Source organism: Rhinichthys klamathensis, unplaced genomic scaffold, assembly GCF_029890125.1.
Source record: "Rhinichthys klamathensis goyatoka isolate OS25496 unplaced genomic scaffold, OSU_Roscu_1.1 h1tg000287l_1, whole genome shotgun sequence".
NCBI classification, from domain to species: Eukaryota; Metazoa; Chordata; class Actinopteri; order Cypriniformes; family Leuciscidae; genus Rhinichthys; species Rhinichthys klamathensis.
In genome coordinates this window covers 102501-129476 of record NW_026606806.1, presented here as the reverse complement: position 1 = coordinate 129476, position 26976 = coordinate 102501, and the positions used below count along the sequence as shown (strand labels likewise).

The window sequence follows — 26976 nt, the reverse complement described above, 5'->3', positions numbered from 1 at the left end:
TCACAAGCTTGAGTGTGTTCGGCGGCTCATCTTACCCCATGCCGTGGCGTGAGCTTCTGCACGATAAACTCTGTGAGCGAGGTGATGCACTCGTCTGAGCTGTACTTCCCCAGGCGCTCACACACGAAGCTCTCGAACACCAGCGGGTCCTTACGCAGGCGCAGCGTGAGGCCGATGAAGCTGCCGGCGTGCTCAATCGCACTGCGGATGATCTCATCTCGGTGCTCAGACGCAAACAAGTGCTGAGAGAGAGAGAGAGAGTCAGTGTGTGTGTGTGAGAGAGAGAGAGAGAGAGAGAGTCAGTGTGTGTGTGTGTGTGTGTGTGTGAGAGAGACACACACACCAGCCTGCCGAAGCCCCCGTACAGCACACAGAATCCGCCCTGGTAGTCGGACACCTCGGCGAAGCCCTCCACACACCGGTAGTCGTACGAGCACAACACACGGTTGGTCTGCGGGTCGATCTGATCGATGCCGCCCGGAGTCACTTCCAGACACACACTCTTCCGCGCGTCGCTCCAGTGGTGCTTGAAGCAGTTGTAGCGCTGAGGACACACACACACACACACACTGACAGCATGAAAACAGTATCACTTTAGAGGAGCTACAGCAGGCGAAGGACATCAGGGGTGAAGCTCTGGTGGACGCTGATGGTTTCTCATGTGTTTTTTGTTACTTTTTATTTTATTTACCTTTAAATTATGAGATTTGATCAAATAAAAAATAAATATAAATTTAAGCACATTCCTCACATTCGTTCAACTTAAATTCAAAATAACTCATAATTGTATGCATAACCCTGTTAATTCAGCTCAAAATATCTTACATTGGGAGTCTTTGCCGACCTCTTGTGGAAAAAAACTAACAACACATGATATCTCCTGACTCTAGACCAGGGGTGGGGAACCTTTTTCCTATCAAGGGCCATTTACAATTTTTTAACATTCTTTAAGGGCCATTGTAATGAGGTTCAGTGTTTGGAAGGAAGAAGAGAGGGTCGGCGTGACTGGGACTCGTACGTTTTATTCAGAGGTGTCGTGGTAAAAAAAGAGGTGGGTAAACTATAAATTCTGGTGGACCACGACGTGGTCACCCGGTAAGGTGGGCCACTGCCTACCGGTGTATGTGTATCCTGATGACATTGCTATAGGCAGGGCTCGACATTAAGCCTTTTCATACGCTTGTCCTTCGGACAAGTAAATCTGTCATTCACTTGTCCGAGTAAAAAAGTTTCTCGTCCGGATTTTTTATTTTTTTTTGTTAATTTATTCTGAAACAATATTGTCATCAGTGTTCAATTAGCTTTGATATTTAAATCGGCATATTGTAATATTTGCACCTTTAAAGGGCATCCCCTCCCCCAATATTATTAAATGTATGCTTCATCTTTCATTTTAAATTCCTAAATTTGATCAATAAATTAAATTATTTCGAATAATAAGACACTATAGGGCTGATCAAATTAAATCATTTACACTGAAAAATTACAATTGCATAAAATAATGTTATGAAATAGATTTAAATTTACAAATTAGAAACGTTGGAAAGAATGATCTACTTTTAAACATAACACAAACCGCCAGTAGGTGGCGGCAGGCGACCGTCTTAATGAGTGAGTCATTGATTCATTCATGATTCAAACGATTTGTTCAAACGGCTGATTCATTCAAGATTGAACCTATGAAACTAATAATTAACAATATGAAACTAATAATTAACAATAGGAAACTAAAACGACATAAGCTTAATTTATAGCTATTTAGAGGTGGATAAAAGCACAAAAACAGTCACATAATATAATACTCTTTCCACAGCTTGGGCTCAATTCTTTCCACTAAATCAGTACTGACTCATTCCTCTTTTAGTCGGCCACTCATTCCACTTGCTGTCGGCGAATCTACCTTTCTTTTTTTGACAGTCGCCACGATGCATATTAGCGATGACCACCGCTAAGGTTACGTGTCTGTTGCGTTCATTCTGACTGTCGGAAGCGACCACACGGAAACGTCGACTCTCTTATGTTATTTTATAATATATTATGTTATTTTATAATATTGTATATTATCTATTATATTAAATGTAACGTGGTTGGAACTAGTTCAGGGAAGGAGGCGGGAACCGGCAAACGTTTACACCACTTTAATACATTAATACGCAAATGACAAAACGAAAGTAAAAGCAGTAGCTCCTCGTGGACGACGACCACACACACATAAAGTAAAGTCCATGCCTGGTCCTCCGCTGTCTTCGTTCCGATCCTTTTACGCGCCCCGAAGCTGATCAGTGAGAAACTGAAACCGGTGCGGGGCGCGCGCCCCCGAAGCTCACCCGTGAGAAACTGAAACCGGTGCGGGGCGCGCGCCCCCGAAGCTCACCCGTGAGAAACTGAAACCGGTGCGGGGCGCGCGCCCCCGAAGCTCACCCGTGAGAAACTGAAACCGGTGCGGGGCGCGCGCCCCCGAAGCTCACCCGTGAGAAACTGAAACCGGTGCGGGGCGCGCGCCCCCGAAGCTCACCCGTGAGAAACTGAAACCGGTGCGGGGCGCGCGCCCCCGAAGCTCACCCGTGAGAAACTGAAACCGGTGCGGGGCGCGCGCCCCCGAAGCTCACCCGTGAGAAACTGAAACCGGTGCGCAGGTGACTCGTGCTACTGGCCTCGCCCTGCTTGCCACTTTGCCTATTTTGTGTTTTCTGTCACAGGAAAAGTAATTGCTGATATTTTTGGTTCTGAAGTTCTTTTTTTTTGTGGGGATTTGACTCGCGGGCCGCATCAAACTGTTTTGCGGGCCGGTTACGGCCCGGGGGCCGGACGTTCCCCACCCCTGCTCTAGACTCATGACGGGCGTATAGCAGACGAGCTGTTCCACGGGTCCTAAAGTCGGGTCCTTCAGTGTGCATTCAGATCATAGACTGTAAAAAAAGATGGACGACGCCCCTTCGCTCTTTTCCATCGGAGAGAACTGAAGCCGCCAGAGTCCCGATGTGGCGCTGACATACTGGAACTTGAGTCTGCGCAGTAGCGTTTCCGGCACCAGTCATGCGCAGTCGCGAGCAGGAAGTAAAGCCGCGAAATCAAGGCCCCGCCCCCACTCTCGCTGGATCAATCGCAAGCACACGCACCGCACTTTTCTTAAGTGGCCTTGTCTGCTCCGTTCCTCTCCAATGATGTCTGCTGTTTGCAGTACCTCGTTAAAATAAGGTAAATACAACCACTGACCACATAGTCAACATTATGAAAAACAGTCAGTTGGTGCTTCAGTGACTTCGCATAGAGAACCTGTCAATCACAGCTGTCAATCATGATGTCACAGCACCGTTTTTATAGCATCAAATAACTAACTAAAAACAAACTTATTTTAAAAACAAACACTTGAAATTACATCAACGTGATAGAAACTACAGTAAATGACGGAAAATATCTTTAGAAAAAAGACATGTGAAGTGTAATTTAATTGTTTAGTTGGTCTCGCGTCCCGTTGAATAACACGAGGAGGCGGGGCTTATGACCTATACTGGGACCGGCCACTGGGGGGCGATCGAGACGCTTCGGCTTCACTTGTGCGGCACGCTTGATTCAAATAGACATGTAGACATTATAAAATACTTTTTTGGTAAAGTTTTAGCATTTTTAGTTTGAATTTTGAGCATTTTTAGGTTTTTCTATGTGAACTGAAGCATTTCTCACATTACATTCATTTCTAAGGGCATCAAATTGACCCACGAACGAAGGATTTGTTACTTTTTTCCATTTCAACCACAACTCCTCGAATCCATTTAACTCCTCAAAAACAAAGTTTCGGGTCAAAATGCCCCGAGGGAAGGATGAGTACATGGCGGCTCAGTGATCGACTCATGCATTGGGGAGGAGGAGCGATGTTACGCTGTCCATCGCCTGACTGGGCACTGAGCGGTCAACAAGGGCATGTGCTTGCAATCAAATGAATAAATAGTTATAATTTATATTTAAAAAATCTCCTTTTTCTTCTTACCAGCTGGCGCTCACTGTAGTGGAGCGGTGACGTAATGTTATTCATCTTTCAGTAATAAACGTGTCCAGATTTAAAATGTGTTCAGTTACCGTACGGTGCCTGGCAGGGGTCAAACAGCTCTTAGAAAACGACTTTTGGATTGATCCCCTCTCATAAACTTGGATAGGAATTGCGCAACCGGTGTGTGTGTCAAAAAAACTGTGTGAGATCCGGCTGGGGATTTTGACGCAGGTGGAGGGAGAAAAACACTGTTTACATGTAAAGATGAATTTCTGAGTGAAACAGCATCATTTCAGGATCAGAAGGGATTATACTCACTCTCCCGGTGATCTTTCCCTCGGAGAAGTCTGTTCGGAACCTCTGAGGAGCAGACAGAGACAACATCAGCATTACAGGGGAGAGCCAGGGTCAGTGGGAAGAAGAGGAGGGATGAAGAGGAGAGAAGAGGAGGGATGTAGTGATGAAGCGGAGTGATGAAGAGGAGAGAAGAGGAGTGATGAAGAGGAGAGATGTAGTGATGAAGAGGAGTGATGAAGAGGAGAGAAGAGTGATGAAGAGGAGGGATGAAGAGGAGTGATGTAGTGATGAAGAGGAGTCATGAAGAGGAGAGAAGAGGAGGGATGAAGAGGAGGGATGAAGAGGAGAGAAGAGGAGGGATGAAGAGGAGAGAAGAGGAGGGATGAAGAGGAGTGATGAAGAGGAGTGATGAAGAGGAGAGAAGAGGAGGGATGAAGAGGAGAGAAGAGGAGGGATGTAGTGATGAAGCGGAGTGATGAAGAGGAGAGAAGAGGAGGGATGAAGAGGAGAGATGTAGTGATGAAGAGGAGTGATGAAGAGGAGAGAAGAGTGATGAAGAGGAGGGATGAAGAGGAGTGATGTAGTGATGAAGAGGAGTCATGAAGAGGAGAGAAGAGGAGGGATGAAGAGGAGGGATGAAGAGGAGAGAAGAGGAGGGATGAAGAGGAGAGAAGAGGAGGGATGAAGAGGAGTGATGAAGAGGAGTGATGAAGAGGAGAGAAGAGGAGGGATGAAGAGGAGAGAAGAGGAGGGATGAAGAGGAGAGAAGAGGAGTGATGTAGTGATGAAGAGGAGTGATGTAGTGATGAAGAGGAGTGATGAAGAGGAGAGAAGAGGAGTGATGAAGAGGAGGGATGAAGAGGAGTGATGTAGTGATGAAGAGGAGTGATGAAGAGGAGAGAAGAGGAGGGATGAAGAGGAGGGATGAAGAGGAGTGATGTAGTGATGAAGAGGAGTGATGAAGAGGAGAGAAGAGGAGTGATGAAGAGGAGTGATGAAGAGGAGAGATGTAGTGATGAAGCGGAGTGATGAAGAGGAGTGATGAAGAGGAGAGATGTAGTGATGAAGCGGAGTGATGAAGAGGAGAGAAGAAGAGAGATGTAGTGATGAAGAGGAGTGATGTAGTGATGAAGCGGAGTGATGAAGAGGAGAGAAGAAGAGAGATGTAGTGATGGAGAGGAGTGATGAAGAGGAGTGATGAAGAGGAGAGAAGAGAGATGTAGTGATGGAGAGGAGTGATGAAGAGGAGTGATGAAGAGGAGAGAAGAGAGATGTAGTGATGAAGAGGAGTAATGAAGAGGAGTGATGTAGTGATGAAGAGGAGTGATGATGAAGATGAAGAGGAGTGATGAAGAGGAGTGATGTAGTGATGAAGAGGAGTGATGATGAAGATGAAGAGGAGTCGTCTCACCAGGGCTTCGGTCAGGAGCTCGGTCCGGTGTTCGGTGGAGAACTTCAGCGTCTCCGACTTCTTCCCGCTGCCCTTCCGGAAGGTGAGATTGAACTCTGAGCCCTGACCTTTACCAGCCGGAGCGAGGCCACAGATGTCCCCGTACGGCCACTGCACACACACACACACACACACACACACACACACACACACATCACAGAGGACACACACACACACACACACACATCACAGAAGACGCACACACACATCACAGAGGACACACAGACGTACACACACATCACAGAGGACACGGACACACACACACACATCACAGAGGGGGGACACACACACACACATCACAGAGGACACACACACACACAGAGACACATCACAGAGGACACACACACACACAGAGACACATTACAGAGGACACACACACATCACAGAGGACAGAGGACACACACACACATCACAGAGGGGACACACACACACATCACAGAGGACACACACACATCACAGAGGACACACACACAGAGACACATCACAGAGGACACACACACACACATCACAGAGGACAGAGGACACACACACACATCACAGAGGACACACACACATCACAGAGGACACACACACACACACAGAGACACATCACAGAGGACACACACACACATCACAGAGACACATCACAGAGGACACACACACACATCACAGAGGACAGAGGACACACACACATCACAGAGGACAGAGGACACACACACACACACAGAGACACATCACAGAGGACACACACACACATCACAGAGGACAGAGGACACACACACATCACAGAGGACAGAGGACACACACACATCACAGAGGACAGAGGACACACACACATCACAGAGGACAGAGGACACACACACACATCACAGAGGACAGAGGACACACACACATCACAGAGGACACACACACATCACAGAGGACACACACACACAGAGACACATCACAGAGGACACACACACACATCACAGAGGACAGAGGACACACACACATCACAGAGGACACACACACACATCACAGAGGACACACACACATCACAGAGGACACACACACATCACAGAGGACACACACACATCACAGAGGACAGAGGACACACACACATCACAGAGGACACACACACATCACAGAGGACACACACACACAGAGACACATCACAGAGGACACACACACACATCACAGAGGACAGAGGACACACACACATCACAGAGGACAGAGGACACACACACATCACAGAGGACACACACACAGAGACACATCACAGAGGACAGAGGACACACACACATCACAGAGGACAGAGGACACACACACATCACAGAGGACACACACACAGAGACACATCACAGAGGACACACACACACAGAGACACATCACAGAGGACACACACACACATCACAGAGGACAGAGGACACACACACACATCACAGAGGGGACACACACACACATCACAGAGGACACACACACATCACAGAGGACACACACACAGAGACACATCACAGAGGACACACACACACACATCACAGAGGACAGAGGACACACACACACATCACAGAGGACACACACACATCACAGAGGACACACACACACACACAGAGACACATCACAGAGGACACACACACACATCACAGAGGACAGAGGACACACACACACACATCACAGAGACACATCACAGAGGACACACACACACATCACAGAGGACAGAGGACACACACACACACACAGAGGACAGAGGACACACACACACATCACAGAGGACAGAGGACACACACACACACACAGAGACACATCACAGAGGACACACACACACATCACAGAGGACAGAGGACACACACACATCACAGAGGACAGAGGACACACACACACACACAGAGACACATCACAGAGGACACACACACACATCACAGAGGACAGAGGACACACACACATCACAGAGGACAGAGGACACACACATCACAGAGGACAGAGGACACACACACATCACAGAGGACACACACACATCACAGAGGACACACACACACAGAGACACATCACAGAGGACACACACACACATCACAGAGGACAGAGGACACACACACATCACAGAGGACAGAGGACACACACACATCACAGAGGACACACACACATCACAGAGGACACACACACACAGAGACACATCACAGAGGACACACACACACATCACAGAGGACAGAGGACACACACACATCACAGAGGACAGAGGACACACACACATCACAGAGGACAGAGGACACACACACACATCACAGAGGACAGAGGACACACACACATCACAGAGGGGACACACACACACATCACAGAGGACACACACACACAGAGACACATCACAGAGGACACACACACACATCACAGAGGACAGAGGACACACACACACATCACAGAGGACAGAGGACACACACACATCACAGAGGGGACACACACACACATCACAGAGGACACACACACACACACAGAGACACATCACAGAGGACACACACACATCACAGAGGACAGAGGACACACACACATCACAGAGGACACACACACATCACAGAGGACACACACACATCACAGAGGACAGAGGACACACACACACATCACAGAGGACACACACACACATCACAGAGGGGACACACACACACATCACAGAGGACACACACACACACACAGAGACACATCACAGAGGACACACACACACATCACAGAGGACAGAGGACACACACACATCACAGAGGACACACACACACGCATCACACACACCACAGAGGACGCACACGCGCACACACACACGCACACACACACACACACACGAGCACAACAGAGGTTTTGTTTGCATAATAATAGTTGTTGATAAATATAATACAGCAACAAATAATAATATTAATGATGATAATAATAAAGAAGAATTATCATTATCAGTATTATTATTATTAACACTAATACTATGAAAACAAGAAATATAATTTTATTTATGTTACTGATGACAATAATACAAAACGAAAACACAACATTAATATAAAATCAATAATAATATTATTATGAATAATAAATTATTATTATTAATTGTCTGATTTTGTAATAACTGTAGTGTAATGATGATGTGAAGCACAGCTGTAATCATCAGTACCTGGTTTGTAACCTCTAGGGTGGTGGGATTGTATGTGGTGATGCCATGAGTCCCGACTGAGAACACACGCTTGTACCTGAAGAAACACACACACACACACACACACACACATTACAGGCTTTGCTGCATCAAACTTCATAGTGAAACAAACCGTTTATAGTAATGATAATAGGGTCCATCTGTCTAACTCAGCAGCTCCTGTCCTACAGAATACATAAGAATAATCAGAGTTCAGTGTGTGTGTGTGTGTGTGTGTGTGTGTGTGTGTGTGTGTGTGTAATGTTTGAAACCCTATTCAAAGCACATTTCTGTAAATCTGTTTCAGTCTGACTGGATTTCACCTCGCTTTTCTTTCTCACGCATATCAGTTTATCAGACTAGTTTATCAGACTAGTTTATCAGACTAGTTTATCAAACTAGTTTATCAGTTTATCAGACTAGTTTATCAGACTAGTTTATCAGACTAGTTTATCAGTTTATCAGACTAGTTTATCAGACTAGTTTATCAGTTTATCAGTTTATCAGACTAGTTTATCAGACTAGTTTATCAGACTAGTTTATCAGTTTATCAGACTAGTTTATCAGTTTATCAGACAAGTTTATCAGTTTATCAGACTAGTTTATCAGACTAGTTTATTAGTTTATCAGTTTATCAGACTAGTTTATCAGACTAGTTTATTAGTTTATCAGTTTATCAGACTAGTTTATCAGACTAGTTTATCAGTTTATCAGACTAGTTTATCAGTTTATCAGACTAGTTTATCAGTTTATCAGACTAGTTTATCAGACTAGTTTATTAGTTTATCAGTTTATCAGACTAGTTTATCAGACTAGTTTATCAGACTAGTTTATCAGTTTATCAGACTAGTTTATCAGTTTATCAGACTAGTTTATCAGACTAGTTTATTAGTTTATCAGTTTATCAGACTAGTTTATCAGACTAGTTTATCAGACTAGTTTATCAGTTTATCAGACTAGTTTATCAGTTTATCAGACTAGTTTATCAGTTTATCAGACTAGTTTATCAGTTTATCAGACTAGTTTATCAGACTAGTTTATCAGACTAGTTTATCAGACTAGTTTATCAGTTTATCAGACTAGTTTATCAGTTTATCAGACTAGTTTATCAGACTAGTTTATCAGACTAGTTTATCAGTTTATCAGACTAGTTTATCAGTTTATCAGACTAGTTTATCAGACTAGTTTATTAGTTTATCAGTTTATCAGACTAGTTTATCAGTTTATCAGACTAGTTTATCAGACTAGTTTATCAGTTTATCAGACTAGTTTATCAGTTTATCAGACTAGTTTATCAGACTAGTTTATTAGTTTATCAGTTTATCAGACTAGTTTATCAGACTAGTTTATCAGACTAGTTTATCAGTTTATCAGACTAGTTTATCAGACTAGTTTATCAGTTTATCAGACTAGTTTATCAGTTTATCAGACTAGTTTATCAGTTTATCAGACTAGTTTATCAGACTAGTTTATCAGACTAGTTTATCAGACTAGTTTATCAGTTTATCAGACTAGTTTATCAGTTTATCAGACTAGTTTATCAGACTAGTTTATTAGTTTATTAGTTTATCAGTTTATCAGACTAGTTTATCAGACTAGTTTATCAGACTAGTTTATCAGTTTATCAGACTAGTTTATCAGACTAGTTTATCAGTTTATCAGACTAGTTTATCAGTTTATCAGACTAGTTTATCAGACTAGTTTATCAGTTTATCAGACTAGTTTATCAGTTTATCAGACTAGTTTATCAGTTTATCAGACTAGTTTATCAGACTAGTTTATCAGTTTATCAGACTAGTTTATCAGTTTATCAGACTAGTTTATCAGACTAGTTTATTAGTTTATCAGTTTATCAGACTAGTTTATCAGACTAGTTTATCAGACTAGTTTATCAGTTTATCAGACTAGTTTATCAGACTAGTTTATCAGTTTATCAGACTAGTTTATCAGTTTATCAGACTAGTTTATCAGTTTATCAGACTAGTTTATCAGACTAGTTTATCAGACTAGTTTATCAGTTTATCAGACTAGTTTATCAGTTTATCAGACTAGTTTATCAGACTAGTTTATTAGTTTATTAGTTTATCAGTTTATCAGACTAGTTTATCAGACTAGTTTATCAGACTAGTTTATCAGTTTATCAGACTAGTTTATCAGACTAGTTTATCAGTTTATCAGACTAGTTTATCAGTTTATCAGACTAGTTTATCAGACTAGTTTATCAGTTTATCAGACTAGTTTATCAGTTTATCAGACTAGTTTATCAGACTAGTTTATTAGTTTATTAGTTTATCAGTTTATCAGACTAGTTTATCAGACTAGTTTATCAGACTAGTTTATCAGTTTATCAGACTAGTTTATCAGACTAGTTTATCAGTTTATCAGACTAGTTTATCAGTTTATCAGACTAGTTTATCAGACTAGTTTATTAGTTTATCAGTTTATCAGACTAGTTTATCAGTTTATCAGACTAGTTTATCAGTTTATCAGACTAGTTTATCAGTTTATCAGACTAGTTTATCAGACTAGTTTATCAGTTTATCAGACTAGTTTATCAGACTAGTTTATCAGTTTATCAGACTAGTTTATCAGTTTATCAGACTAGTTTATCAGACTAGTTTATCAGTTTATCAGACTAGTTTATCAGTTTATCAGACTAGTTTATCAGACTAGTTTATCAGACTAGTTTATCAGTTTATCAGACTAGTTTATCAGTTTATCAGACTAGTTTATCAGACTAGTTTATTAGTTTATCAGTTTATCAGACTAGTTTATCAGACTAGTTTATCAGTTTATCAGACTAGTTTATCAGACTAGTTTATCAGTTTATCAGACTAGTTTATCAGTTTATCAGACTAGTTTATCGGTTTATCAGACTAGTTTATTAGACTAGTTTATCAGACTAGTTTATCAGTTTATCAGACTAGTTTATCAGTTTATCAGACTAGTTTATCAGACTAGTTTATTAGTTTATTAGTTTATCAGTTTATCAGACTAGTTTATCAGACTAGTTTATCAGTTTATCAGACTAGTTTATCAGACTAGTTTATCAGTTTATCAGACTAGTTTATCAGTTTATCAGACTAGTTTATCAGACTAGTTTATCAGTTTATCAGACTAGTTTATCAGTTTATCAGACTAGTTTATCAGACTAGTTTATTAGTTTATTAGTTTATCAGTTTATCAGACTAGTTTATCAGACTAGTTTATCAGTTTATCAGACTAGTTTATCAGACTAGTTTATCAGTTTATCAGACTAGTTTATCAGTTTATCAGACTAGTTTATCAGACTAGTTTATTAGTTTATCAGTTTATCAGACTAGTTTATCAGTTTATCAGACTAGTTTATCAGTTTATCAGACTAGTTTATCAGTTTATCAGACTAGTTTATCAGACTAGTTTATCAGATTATCAGACTAGTTTATCAGTTTATCAGACTAGTTTATCAGACTAGTTTATCAGACTAGTTTATCAGACTAGTTTATCAGTTTATCAGACTAGTTTATCAGTTTATCAGACTAGTTTATCAGACTAGTTTATCAGTTTATCAGACTAGTTTATCAGTTTATCAGACTAGTTTATCAGACTAGTTTATCAGTTTATCAGACTAGTTTATCAGACTAGTTTATCAGTTTATCAGACTAGTTTATCAGTTTATCAGACTAGTTTATCAGACTAGTTTATCAGACTAGTTTATCAGACTAGTTTATCAGTTTATCAGACTAGTTTATTAGTTTATCAGTTTATCAGACTAGTTTATCAGACTAGTTTATCAGACTAGTTTATCAGTTTATCAGACTAGTTTATCAGTTTATCAGACTAGTTTATCAGTTTATCAGACTAGTTTATCAGACTAGTTTATTAGTTTATCAGTTTATCAGACTAGTTTATCAGTTTATCAGACTAGTTTATCAGACTAGTTTATCAGACTAGTTTATCAGTTTATCAGACTAGTTTATCAGTTTATCAGACTAGTTTATCAGTTTATCAGACTAGTTTATCAGTTTATCAGACTAGTTTATCAGTTTATCAGACTAGTTTATCAGTTTATCAGACTAGTTTATCAGACTAGTTTATCAGTTTATCAGACTAGTTTATCAGTTTATCAGACTAGTTTATCAGTTTATCAGACTAGTTTATCAGACTAGTTTATCAGACTAGTTTATCAGTTTATCAGACTAGTTTATCAGTTTATCAGACTAGTTTATCAGACTAGTTTATCAGTTTATCAGACTAGTTTATCAGTTTATCAGACTAGTTTATCAGACTAGTTTATCAGTTTATCAGACTAGTTTATCAGTTTATCAGACTAGTTTATCAGACTAGTTTATCAGTTTATCAGACTAGTTTATCAGTTTATCAGACTAGTTTATCAGACTAGTTTATCAGACTAGTTTATCAGACTAGTTTATCAGTTTATCAGACTAGTTTATTAGTTTATCAGTTTATCAGACTAGTTTATCAGACTAGTTTATCAGACTAGTTTATCAGTTTATCAGACTAGTTTATCAGTTTATCAGACTAGTTTATCAGTTTATCAGACTAGTTTATCAGACTAGTTTATTAGTTTATCAGTTTATCAGACTAGTTTATCAGTTTATCAGACTAGTTTATCAGACTAGTTTATCAGACTAGTTTATCAGTTTATCAGACTAGTTTATCAGTTTATCAGACTAGTTTATCAGTTTATCAGACTAGTTTATCAGTTTATCAGACTAGTTTATCAGTTTATCAGACTAGTTTATCAGACTAGTTTATCAGTTTATCAGACTAGTTTATCAGTTTATCAGACTAGTTTATCAGACTAGTTTATCAGACTAGTTTATCAGTTTATCAGACTAGTTTATCAGACTAGTTTATTAGTTTATCAGTTTATCAGACTAGTTTATCAGTTTATCAGACTAGTTTATCAGACTAGTTTATCAGACTAGTTTATCAGTTTATCAGACTAGTTTATCAGTTTATCAGACTAGTTTATCAGTTTATCAGACTAGTTTATCAGACTAGTTTATCAGTTTATCAGACTAGTTTATCAGACTAGTTTATCAGACTAGTTTATCAGTTTATCAGACTAGTTTATCAGACTAGTTTATCAGTTTATCAGACTAGTTTATCAGTTTATTAGACTAGTTTATCAGTTTATCAGACTAGTTTATCAGACTAGTTTATCAGTTCATCAGACTAGTTTATCAGTTTATCAGACTAGTTTATCAGACTAGTTTATCAGTTTATCAGACTAGTTTATCAGTTCATCAGACTAGTTTATCAGTTTATCAGACTAGTTTATTAGTTTATCAGACTAGTTTATCAGTTTATCAGACTAGTTTATCAGTTCATCAGACTAGTTTATCAGTTTATCAGACTAGTTTATCAGTTCATCAGACTAGTTTATCAGTTTATCAGACTAGTTTATCAGTTTATCAGACTAGTTTATCAGTTTATCAGACTAGTTTATCAGTTTATCAGACTAGTTTATCAGTTTATCAGACTAGTTTATCAGTTTATCAGACTAGTTTATCAGTTCATCAGACTAGTTTATCAGTTTATCAGACTAGTTTATCAGACTAGTTTATCAGTTTATCAGACTAGTTTATCAGACTAGTTTATCAGTTTATCAGACTAGTTTATCAGTTTATCAGACTAGTTTATCAGTTTATCAGACTAGTTTATCAGTTTATTAGACTAGTTTATCAGACTAGTTTATCAGTTTATCAGACTAGTTTATCAGTTTATCAGACTAGTTTATCAGACTAGTTTATCAGTTTATCAGACTAGTTTATCAGACTAGTTTATCAGTTTATTAGACTAGTTTATCAGACTAGTTTATCAGTTTATTAGACTAGTTTATCAGACTAGTTTATCAGTTTATCAGACTAGTTTATCAGACTAGTTTATCAGTTTATCAGTTTATCAGACTAGTTTATCAGACTAGTTTATCAGTTTATCAGACTAGTTTATCAGACTAGTTTATCAGACTAGTTTATCAGTTTATCAGACTAGTTTATCAGTTTATCAGACTAGTTTATCAGACTAGTTTATCAGACTAGTTTATCAGTTTATCAGACTAGTTTATCAGTTTATCAGACTAGTTTATCAGTTTATCAGACTAGTTTATCAGTTTATCAGACTAGTTTATCAGTTTATCAGACTAGTTTATCAGACTAGTTTATCAGACTAGTTTATCAGACTAGTTTATCAGTTTATCAGACTAGTTTATCAGACTAGTTTATCAGTTTATCAGACTAGTTTATCAGACTAGTTTATCAGTTTATCAGACTAGTTTATCAGTTTATCAGACTAGTTTATCAGTTTATCAGTTTATCAGACTAGTTTATCAGTTTATCAGACTAGTTTATCAGTTTATCAGACTAGTTTATCAGTTTATCAGACTAGTTTATCAGACTAGTTTATCAGTTTATCAGACTAGTTTATCAGTTTATCAGACTAGTTTATCAGACTAGTTTATCAGTTTATCAGACTAGTTTATCAGTTTATCAGACTAGTTTATCAGTTCATCAGACTAGTTTATCAGTTTATCAGACTAGTTTATCAGACTAGTTTATCAGTTTATCAGACTAGTTTATCAGTTTATCAGACTAGTTTATCAGACTAGTTTATCAGTTCATCAGACTAGTTTATCAGTTTATCAGACTAGTTTATCAGTTTATTAGACTAGTTTATCAGACTAGTTTATCAGTTTATCAGACTAGTTTATCAGTTTATCAGACTAGTTTATCAGACTAGTTTATCAGTTTATCAGACTAGTTTATCAGTTTATCAGACTAGTTTATCAGTTTATCAGACTAGTTTATCAGTTTATCAGACTAGTTTATCAGTTTATCAGACAAGTTTATCAGTTTATCAGACTAGTTTATCAGTTTATCAGACTAGTTTATCAGACTAGTTTATCAGTTTATCAGACTAGTTTATCAGTTTATCAGACAAGTTTATCAGTTTATCAGACTAGTTTATCAGACCAGTTCATCAGACTAGTTTATCAGACACAGTCTTCACTTGGACAGACAGTGTGTGAATGTCTTTTATGGGAACTACAGTAATCCTGTACCGGCCCTGAACAAACACACTGTTCAACACCAAGATGCTTGAGGAGGAGCACGTGTGAATTTTTTTTATAAAAACACGAGAAAAAAACACTGAAAACCCAAACGAAAACTTTCTTCCAAAACTGTATTATGACAGATAATGAGTTGTGTTTATGCTAGAGCCTCATGCGCTACAGCAGACGCGTGTGAAATACAGCAGTGGTAACAGGTCACATGATAAAGATACCGTATAACACTGAGCTCGACTCTCAGAGATGGCACGTTATCATTGCAGAAACAAAAACATTGATTTACATTTTGTCCAATATTGAGTTAGATTAGACGTTTGAGTGTTAACTCTTGTCAGTTTGCAGTATATAGATTATATTATTCAGTATATAGATATTATTCAGTATATAGATTATATTATTCAGTATATAGATGATATTCTGCAGTATATAGATGATATTCTGCTGTATATAGAGGATTTTATGTTGTATATAGATGACAGTATTCAGTATATAGATGATCAGTATATAGATGATCTTATGCTGTATATAGACGACAGTATTCAGTATATAGATGATCAGTATATAGACGATATTCTGCTGTATATAGACGACAGTATTCAGTATATAGATGATCAGAATATAGACGATATTCTGCTGTATATAGACGACAGTATTCAGTATATAGATGATCAGTATATAGATGATATTCTGCTGTATATAGACGACAGTATTCAGTATATGGATGATATTCTGCTGTATATAGATGATATGCTGTATATAGACGACAGTATTCAGTATATGGATGATATTCTGCTGTATATAGATGATATTATGCTGTATATAGACGACAGTATTCAGTATATAGATGATCAGTATATAGATGATATTATGCTGTATATAGACGACAGTATTCAGTATATGGATGATATTCTGCTGTATATAGATGATATTATGCTGTATATAGACGACAGTATTCAGTATATAGATGATCAGTATATAGATGATATTATGCTGTATATAGACGACAGTATTCAGTATATAGATGATCAGTATATAGACGATATTCTGCTGTATATAGACGACAGTATTCAGTATATAGATGATCAGAATATAGATGATATTATGCTGTATATAGACGACAGTATTCAGTATATGGATGATATTCTGCTGTATATAGATGATATTATGCTGTATATAGACGACAGTATTCAGTATATAGATGATCAGTATATAGATGATATTATGCTGTATATAGACGACAGTATTCAGTATATAGATGATCAGTATATGGATGATATTCTGCTGTATATAGACGACAGTATTCAGTATATAGATGATCAGTATATAGACGATATTCTGCTGTATATAGACGACAGTATTCAGTATATAGATGATCAGTATATAGATGATATTATGCTGTATATAGACGAAAGTATTCAGTATATAGATGATCAGTATATAGATGATATTATGCTGTATATAGACGACAGTATTCAGTATATAGATGATCAGAATATAGACAATATTCTGCTGTATATAGACGACAGTATTCAGTATATGGATGATATTCTGCTGTATATAGACGACAGTATTCAGATGATATTCTGCTGTATATAGATGATATTCTGCTGTATATAGACGACAGTATTCAGTATATGGATGATATTCTGCTGTATATAGATGATATTATGCTGTATATAGACGACAGTATTCAGTATATAGATGATCAGAATATAGAGGATATTATGCTGTATATAGACGACAGTATTCAGTATATGGATGATATTCTGCTGTATATAGATGATATTATGCTGTATATAGACAACAGTATTCAGTATATAGATGATCAGTATATAGATGATATTATGCTGTATATAGACGACAGTATTCAGTATATAGATGATCAGTATATAGATGATATTATGCTGTATATAGACGACAGTATTCAGTATATGGATGATATTCTGCTGTTCTCAACAAGGCCAGTTCCTTCGGTCTCTGTGAGCTTGCAGAAGAAAACAGGCTCGTCACAAGACTGGTTAATTATTCATTGTGTGGCTTTTAACATCTTCCCCTGAACAAGAACATCACACACACTCACACACATACTCCATCACATGACTGTACCCAACAAATGCTCCTGTCATCTGATTAAACATCTCCAGCTTTCTTTATTTCCACCTGCTGTATCTGCACTAAAGCTCAGGCTCAGAGATGGGTCATAAATGAGGGCAAAATCACTCAAATAACTTTATCTTGACGAATCTTCACTGACTTTACTCCTATTGGCTGTCGCTCCCGAAATTCACTCTTTATTTGCCTAAAGTTCAACATATCTCATCTTTCGGCCTACAGTCACTGTCGCTGGAAATCGCCAGCTCTCCATTGAAATTAATACAATATTGTCGCTGTGTGTCATTTACATATACACACACACATATATATATATATATATATATATATATATATACATACACACACACTGTATAATTTTAAAAATAATGTATTTTTTTTGGTAATGGTATGACTGAACTCCAATTGCTGAATTAAACATGGAATATAATAAGGTCATGTGACAATGTAGTTTCAAAACTTCTGTTTGAAATGTTTTTGCACGATAACCATTGTTTCACACACTGTTAATAATACTAGAGGTCGACCAATAGTGGATTTTACAGATACCGATATTTAGGTTTGGCCGTACATGCCGATAACCGATTATTTAACCGATATTTTTTTTAAATGGATACTGGATTAAAAACAAACATAACACTCCAAGTAAAACAGTGCAGAACTGAAATGTGCTAAATTAAATAAATATATTAAAATGATCATATTAAAATGAGAACTTCTACAGAATGATCTCTACAGAAAATAATTTAAACATTAAAATATTACAGGTCAAATATGTGTTTTTTTAGCTATAACCTAGAAACATTTGTCAATTTCATAGGTAACACTATGCAAGTCCCATTTGTTAATAAGGATGTAATATAGCTTTCATGAACTATGCATTATGCAATATACAATATACAGTTTTACTGTATGCATTATTATTTGAGCAATACAATTGTATCTTGATCGTTCATGTTAGTTTATAGTACATTAACTAAAGTAATAACAGATCAAATTAAAATTAAAACTCAATTTAAAAAATGTATTACTAAATGTTGAAATTAACAAACAGTGAATAATACTTCTACAACACTAATTAATCTTAGTTAATGCTAAAAATGGAATCTTATTGTAAAGTGTTCCCATTTCATATAAATCCCAAGAGTCATGCTTAAAGATGGCCATATTTAAATAACTGCAACGGCCAGAGCATTAAAATTACATAAATGTAGACCTATATTACATGTATAGTCTCTCACTTTATTTGCTTCTCTTTTAGAACACTTGATGATTATCTAATCAAAATAACAATATATATTGAAGTGATAAAAAAATAACTGAAATCGAATGCGTTTCTGATTTGTTTGTTTCTGTCGGTTGCATGAACATATCAATGTTGAGAAAGCAATCACGTCACTAGCTTTAAATATGCAACTTCGCTGGCTAATGAATGCATAAACGTGACCGGCTGGATATAAACTAATGGAAATAGATGGTAAGAATTGCGACAAAACATTTGGGTCAGGTCTGCGTGTGCTTTTGGTCACATTGCTTTAATCTCTTGAGGTAGCCGTTACTAATGTTATTCCTCTCAGACTCGACAGCAAACACACTGCTGTTATTTCTCTGCTAATGCAGCATCTAGTCAACAAATTGATTATTTTATAATGATATGGCAATATGTACTTTAGTGTTCTGTATTTATACTGTTTAGCTGTCTGTGTTTTAAACGCGCATCTGAAGTGTGAGCGCTCTCTGTGTTCTCTCCGTACTGCGCGCTGCCTCACGTGTTAACGTAAACACCTCAGCCAGTGATCTTGTTATTTGTCCTCTAGAGGGCGCTCTCGCTCTGTATAATGCCAGGAGTCTCTTCTCAGCGCTCTCGTGCTGTGTAATGACCACGTGCACTTCTCAGCCGCTCCAGCAACGGACGCAACCCGGAAAAACTATCTGTGTGAATTTTTGCCGATAACGATAGTTCCACCAATTAACTATCGGTACCGATATATCGGCAAAACCGATGAATCGGTCGACCTCTAAATAATAGTATCCTGCACTACGATAGTTTTCCATATTAGAGGTTTACATAAAGCCAAAGTACATGAAGACACTGAAATCAGGAACTGAAAGAAAGTGTTTCACAGTCTTGGCCACAGTGTGTAACCAGTAATGTCTGAGAAAGAGAAAAGCCTGAAGTGTGAAACTGAGCAGCGCTGAGATTTCAGAAGCTCAATCCCCAGATAACAGCAGATCTGAGATCATCTGAAGATCAGCTGGAAGATAATATAACCCTGAAGAACAGGTGGAAGATTATACACTGAACAAAATTATAAACGCAACTTGTTTTTGCCCCCATTTTTCATGAGCTGAACTCAAAGATCTAAGACTTTTTCTATGTACACAAAAGGCCTATTTATCTCAAATATTGTTCACAAATCTGTCTAAATCTTTGTTAGTGAGCACTTCTCCTTTGAGGAGATAATCCATCCACCTCACAGGTGTGGAATATGAAGATGCTGATTAGACAGCATGATTATTGCACAGGTGTGCCTTAGGCTGGCCACAATAAAAGGCCACTCTATAATGTCCAGTTTTACTGTATTGGGGGGAGGGATACAGTAAAACGGGACATTATAGAGTCAGTATCTGGTCGAAAACCAGTCAGTATCTGGTGTGACCACCATTTGCCTCACGCAGTGCAACACATCTCCTTCGCATAGAGTTGATCAGGCTGTTGATTGTGGCCTGTGTGATGTTGGTCCACTCCTCTTCAATGGCTGAGCATCCCAAACATGCTCAGTCGGGGACATGTCCGGTGAGTATGCTGGCCATGCAAGAACTGGGATGTTTTCAGCTTCCAGGAATCGTGTACAGATCCTCCAACATGGGGCCGTGCATAATCATGCTGCAACATGAAGCGATTGTCGTGGATGAATGGCACAACTATTGGCCTCATGATCTCGTCACGGTATCTCTGTGCATTCAAAATGCCATCAATAAAATGCACCTGTGTTCGTTGTCCATAACATACGCCTGCCCATACCATAACCCCCGAGATCGAGTGGCCAAACCGCTCACCCACACGACGCCACACACGCTGTCTGCCATCTGCCCTGTACAGGGAAAACCGGGATTCATCCGTGAAGAGAACAGCTCTCCAAAGCGCCAGACGCCATCGAATGTGAGCATTTGCCCACTCAAGTCGGTTACGACGACGAACTGCAGTAAGGTGGAGACCCGATGAGGACGACGAGCATGCAGATGAGCTTCCCTGAGACGGTTTCTGACAGTTTGTGCAGAAACTCTTTGGTTATGCAAACCGATTGTTGCAGCCGCTGTCCGGGTGGCTGGTCTCAGACGATCTCGTGTCTGGGTGACTGGTCTCAGACGATCTTGTGTCCGGATGGCGGGTCTCAGACGATCTCGTGTCCGGGTGGCTGGTCTCAGACGATCTTGTGTCCGGGTGGCTGGTCTCAGACGATCTTGTGTCCGGATGGCGGGTCTCAGACGATCTCGTGTCCGGGTGGCTGGTCTCAGACAATCTTGTGTCCGGGTGGCGGGTCTCAGACGATCTTGTGTCCGGATGGCGGGTCTCAGACGATCTCGTGTCCGGGTGACTGGTCTCAGACGATCTCGTGTCCAGGTGGCTGGTCTCAGACAATCTTGTGTCCGGGTGGCTGGTCTCAGACGATCTTGTGTCCGGGTGGCTGGTCTCAGACGATCTCGTGTCCGGGTGACTGGTCTCAGACGATCTTGTGTCCGGGTGGCTGGTCTCAGACAATCTCGTGTCCGGGTGGCTGGTCTCAGACGGTCTCGTGTCCGGGTGGCTGGTCTCAGACAATCTTGGGTCCGGGTGGCTGGTCTCAGACGATCTTGTGTCCGGGTGGCTGGTCTCAGACGGTCTCGTGTCCGGGTGACTGGTCTCAGACGATCTTGTGTCCGGATGGCGGGTCTCAGACGATCTCGTGTCCGGGTGACTGGTCTCAGACGATCTCGTGTCCAGGTGGCTGGTCTCAGACAATCTTGTGTCCGGGTGGCTGGTCTCAGACGATCTTGTGTCCGGGTGGCTGGTCTCAGACGATCTCGTGTCCGGGTGACTGGTCTCAGACGATCTTGTGTCCGGGTGGCTGGTCTCAGACAATCTCGTGTCCGGGTGGCTGGTCTCAGACGGTCTCGTGTCCGGGTGGCTGGTCTCAGACAATCTTGGGTCCGGGTGGCTGGTCTCAGACGATCTTGTGTCCGGGTGGCTGGTCTCAGACGGTCTCGTGTCCGGGTGACTGGTCTCAGACGATCTTGTGTCCGGATGGCGGGTCTCAGACGATCTCGTGTCCGGGTGACTGGTCTCAGACGATCTCGTGTCCGGGTGGCTGGTCTCAGACGATCTTGTGTCCGGGTGGCTGGTCTCAGAAGATCTTGTGTCCGGGTGACTGGTCTCAGACGGTCTCGTGTCCGGGTGACTGGTCTCAGACGATCTTGTGTCCGGATGGCTGGTCTCAGACGTTCTTGTGTCCGGGTGGCTGGTCTCAGACGGTCTCGTGTCCGGGTGGCTGGTCTCAGACGGTCTCGTGTCCGGGTGGCTGGTCTCAGACGGTCTCGTGTCCGGGTGGCTGGTCTCAGACAATCTTGGGTCCGGGTGGCTGGTCTCAGACGATCTTGTGTCCGGGTGACTGGTCTCAGACGGTCTCGTGTCCGGGTGACTGGTCTCAGACGATCTTGTGTCCGGATGGCGGGTCTCAGACAATCTCGTGTCCGGGTGACTGGTCTCAGACGATCTCGTGTCCGGGTGGCTGGTCTCAGACGATCTTGTGTCCGGGTGGCTGGTCTCAGACGATCTTGTGTCCGGGTGGCTGGTCTCAGAAGATCTTGTGTCCGGGTGGCTGGTCTCAGACGATCTTGTGTCCGGGTGGCTGGTCTCAGACGATCTCGTGTCCGGGTGGCTGGTCTCAGACGATCTCGTGTCCGGTGGCTGGTCTCAGACGATCTTGTGTCCGGATGGCGGGTCTCAGACGATCTTGTGTCCGGATGGCTGGTCTCAGACGATCTTGTGTCCGGGTGGCTGGTCTCAGACGATCTTGTGTCCGGGTGGCTGGTCTCAGACGATCTTGTGTCCGGATGGCGGGTCTCAGACGATCTTGTGTCCAGGTGGCTGGTCTCAGACGATCTTGTGTCCAGGTGGCTGGTCTCAGACGATCTTGTGTCCGGGTGGCTGGTCTCAGACGATCTTGGAGCGGAAGATGCTGATGTGGAGGTCCTGGGCTGGTGTGGTGACACGTGGTCTGCAGTTGTGAGGCCGGTTGGATGTACAGCAAAATTCTCTGAAATGCCTTTGGAGACGCCTTATGGTGGAGAAATGAGCATTCAATTCACGGGCAACAGCTCTAGTGGACACTCCTGCAGTAGGCATGCCAATCGCACGCTCCCTCAAAACTTGCGACATCTGTGGCATTGTGCTGTGTGATAAAACTGCACATTATAGAGTGCACTTTTATTGTGGCCAGCCTAAGGCACACCTGTGCAATAATCATGCTGTCTCATCAGCATCTTGAAATGCCACTCCTGTGAGGTGGATGGATGATCTCGGCAAAGGAGAAGTGCTCACTAACACAGATTTAGACAGATTTGTGAACAATATTTGAGCGAAATAGGCCTTTTGTGTACATAGAAAAAGTTTTAGATCTTGGAGTTCAGCTCATGAAAAATAGGGGCAAAAACAAGTGTCCTGAAGAACAGGTGGAAGATTATATAACCCTGAAGAACAGCTGGAAGATTATATAATCCTGAAGAACAGCTGGAAGATTATATAATCCTGAAGAACAGCTGGAAGATTATATAATCCTGAAGAACAGATGGAAGATTATACAGGTCCTTCTCAAAAAATTAGCAGATTGTGATAAAGTTCATTATTTTCCATAATGTAATGATAAAAATTAAACTTTCATATATTTTAGATTCATTGCACACCAACTGAAATATTTCAGGTCTTTTATTGTTTTAATACTGATGATTTTGGCATACAGCTCATGAAAACCCAAAATTCCTGTCTCAAAAAATTAGCATATTTCATCCGACCAATAAAATAAGTGTTTTTAATACAACAACAAAAAAAGTCAACCTTCAAATAATTATGTTCAGTTATGCACTCAATAGTCAATACTTGGTCGGGAATCCTTTTGCAGAAAGGACTGCTTCAATGCGGCGTTGCATGGAGGCAATCAGCCTGTGGCACTGCTGAGGTGTTATGGAGGCCCAGGATGCTTCGATAGCGGCCTTAAGCTCATCCAGAGTGTTGGGTCTTGCGTCTCTCAACTTTCTCTTCACAATATCCCACAGATTCTCTATGGGGTTCAGGTCAGGAGAGCTGGCAGGCCAATTGAGCACAGTAATACCATGGTCAGTAAACCATTTACCAGTGGTTTTGGCACTGTGAGCAGGTGCCAGGTCGTGCTGAAAAATGAAATCTTCATCTCCATAAAGCTTTTCAGCAGATGGAAGCATGAAGTTCTCCAAAATCTCCTGATAGCTAGCTGCATTGACCCTGCCCTTGATAAAACACAGTGCACCAACACCAGCAGCTGACATGGCACCCCAGACCATCACTGACTGTGGGTACTTGACACTGGACTTCAGGCATTTGGGCATTTCCTTCTCCCCAGTCTTCTTCCAGACTCTGGCACCTTGATTTCCGAATGACATGCAAAACTGAGCAACAGTCCAGTGCTGCTTCTCTGTAGCCCAGGTCAGGCGCTTCTGCCGCTGTTTCTGGTTCAAAAGTGGCTTGACCTGGGGAATGCGGCACCTGTAGCCCATGTCCTGCACACGCCTGTGCACGGTGGCTCTGGATGTTTCTACTCCAGACTCAGTCCACTGCTTCCGCAGGTCCCCCAAGGTCTGGAATCGTCCTTCTTCCACAATCTTCCTCAGGGTCTGGTCACCTCTTCTCGTTGTGCAGCGTTTTTTGCCACACTTTTTCCTTCCCACAGACTTCCCACTGAGGTGCCTTGATACAGCACTCTGGGAACAGCCTATTTGTTCAGAAATTTCTTTCTGTCTTACCCTCTTGCTTGAGGGTGTCAATGATGGCCTTCTGGACAGCAGTCAGGTCGGCAGTCTTACCCATGATTGCGGTTTTGAGTAATGAAATAGGCTGGGAGTTTTTAAAAGCCTCAGGAATCTTTTGCAGGTGTTTAGAGTTAATTAGTTGATTCAGATGATTAGGTTAATAGCTCGTTTAGAGACCCTTTTTATGATATGCTAATTTTTTGAGACAGGAATTTTGGGTTTTCATGAGCTGTATGCCAAAATCATCAGTATTAAAACAATAAAAGACCTGAAATATTTCAGTTGGTGTGCAATGAATCTAAAATATATGAAAGTTTAATTTTTATCATTACATTATGGAAAATAATGAACTTTATCACAATAGGCTAATTTTTTGAGAAGGATCTGTATAAGCCCGAAGATCAGATGGAAGATTATATAATCCCGAAAATCAGATGGAAGATTATATAATCCCGAAGATCAGATGGAAGATTATATAATCCCGAAGATCAGATGGAAGATTATATAATCCCGAAGATCAGATGGAAGATTAAATAATCCTGAAGATCAGATGGAAGATTATATAATCCCGAAGATCAGATGGAAGATTATATAATCCTGAAGAACAGCAGGAACTTTATATAGTAATCCTGAAGATCAGATGGAAGATTATATAATCCTGAAGAACAGCAGGAACTTTATATAGTAATCCTGAAGATCAGATGGAAGATTAAATAATCCCGAAGATCAACTGGAAGATTATATAATCCCGAAGATCAACTGGAAGATTATATAATCCCGAAGATCAACTGGAAGATTATATAATCCCGAAGATCAGATGGAAGACTCGCTTTAACATTTCTAGAGACAACAGCCGAGACAACAAGTGAACAGCTCTATAACACTAACAAAACCTAAACTCTAATTCTTCCAGTTTAGTTTGACTGTTTTATGTACTAATAAAGAGTAATTACAGTATTCATATGAACACAATACATGTATGCTTGGGTGAAGTTGAGATGTTCTGCATCAATAACACTCATGGCATATTGCATTACAGGAGTGTAACTGAGCCTGGAGAGATAATGGACCCTGAAAGCATTGACAGGGAGAGTACAGTGAGAGTACAGTAACCCAGAGCCCTGTCTGACTGTACAGGGGAAGCGGATCTGCTCGATCATCAGAGCTCGCTTTACTTTCGATTCGAGCCTCTGTTTGTTTCAACAGCTACAGGACACATTTTGTACTTTTCTTTTATTAGGGAAACTGATATCCGACCATCTGCCCCAAACCAACCAACTCCCATAATCTGACATACTAAAATGATGAAACAGGGTTGCTATATTCTCAAGGCAGGACGAGTCCCAGGGTTTCTGTCCATACAAAGAAAGTCAATGAGGTCCAAAAGATCTTTTTTTTTTTTTGTACAAAATATTTTTTATTGCATTTTTTCAGAAGAAAGTCCTAAAGGTTTGGAATGATCATTTTTGGATGCACTAACACTTAACATTATCTACTACTATCTTCCTATATGACAGTGATTAGGCTCAGTTTATGAAACCTTAGACAGGGGTGATCACAGTGAACACTCAGATCGGTGTTCTGATCCAGAGAGAGCCGTTGTCACGTACAGTATGAAACACTAGGTCTCATTTACTATTATCACTAAGCATGTGTATTGCGTATGAGCAAATCACGATTCATCAAAAATGTTCGTATTAAAATGTATCCTAAATTTAGGCAAAAATGTATGCTAGAACAGGCTTGTAGTGGATAAAAGCAGGATGAAAAATAAGTTATAACCGTGATTAAACTAAACTACACCTGTTCTATCTCTGTTATGCTCTCTGTAGGCACTACTGTCCGGCTTCCGGGTCGAGCTGAACACCGCTAGTGCAGTTTCAGTGCGAGAGATGGTC

At 40.3% G+C, this 26976-nt stretch overlaps 1 protein-coding gene across 3 annotated transcripts in view; it reads right to left on the bottom strand.

The window, feature by feature from the left end:
- Positions 1–26976, bottom strand: part of LOC130103412 (dnaJ homolog subfamily C member 13-like) — a 161671-nt gene that overhangs the window by 99806 nt on the left and 34889 nt on the right. For all 3 annotated transcript variants that reach the window (XM_056269656.1, XM_056269655.1, XM_056269654.1), the window contains 5 exons: positions 8833–8908; positions 5697–5846; positions 4307–4348; positions 344–544; positions 36–242 (listed from right to left, as the gene is read on the bottom strand). In XM_056269656.1, the coding sequence (XP_056125631.1) occupies positions 36–242; positions 344–544; positions 4307–4348; positions 5697–5846; positions 8833–8908 (676 nt within the window). The remainder of the gene's footprint in view (positions 1–35; positions 243–343; positions 545–4306; positions 4349–5696; positions 5847–8832; positions 8909–26976) is intronic.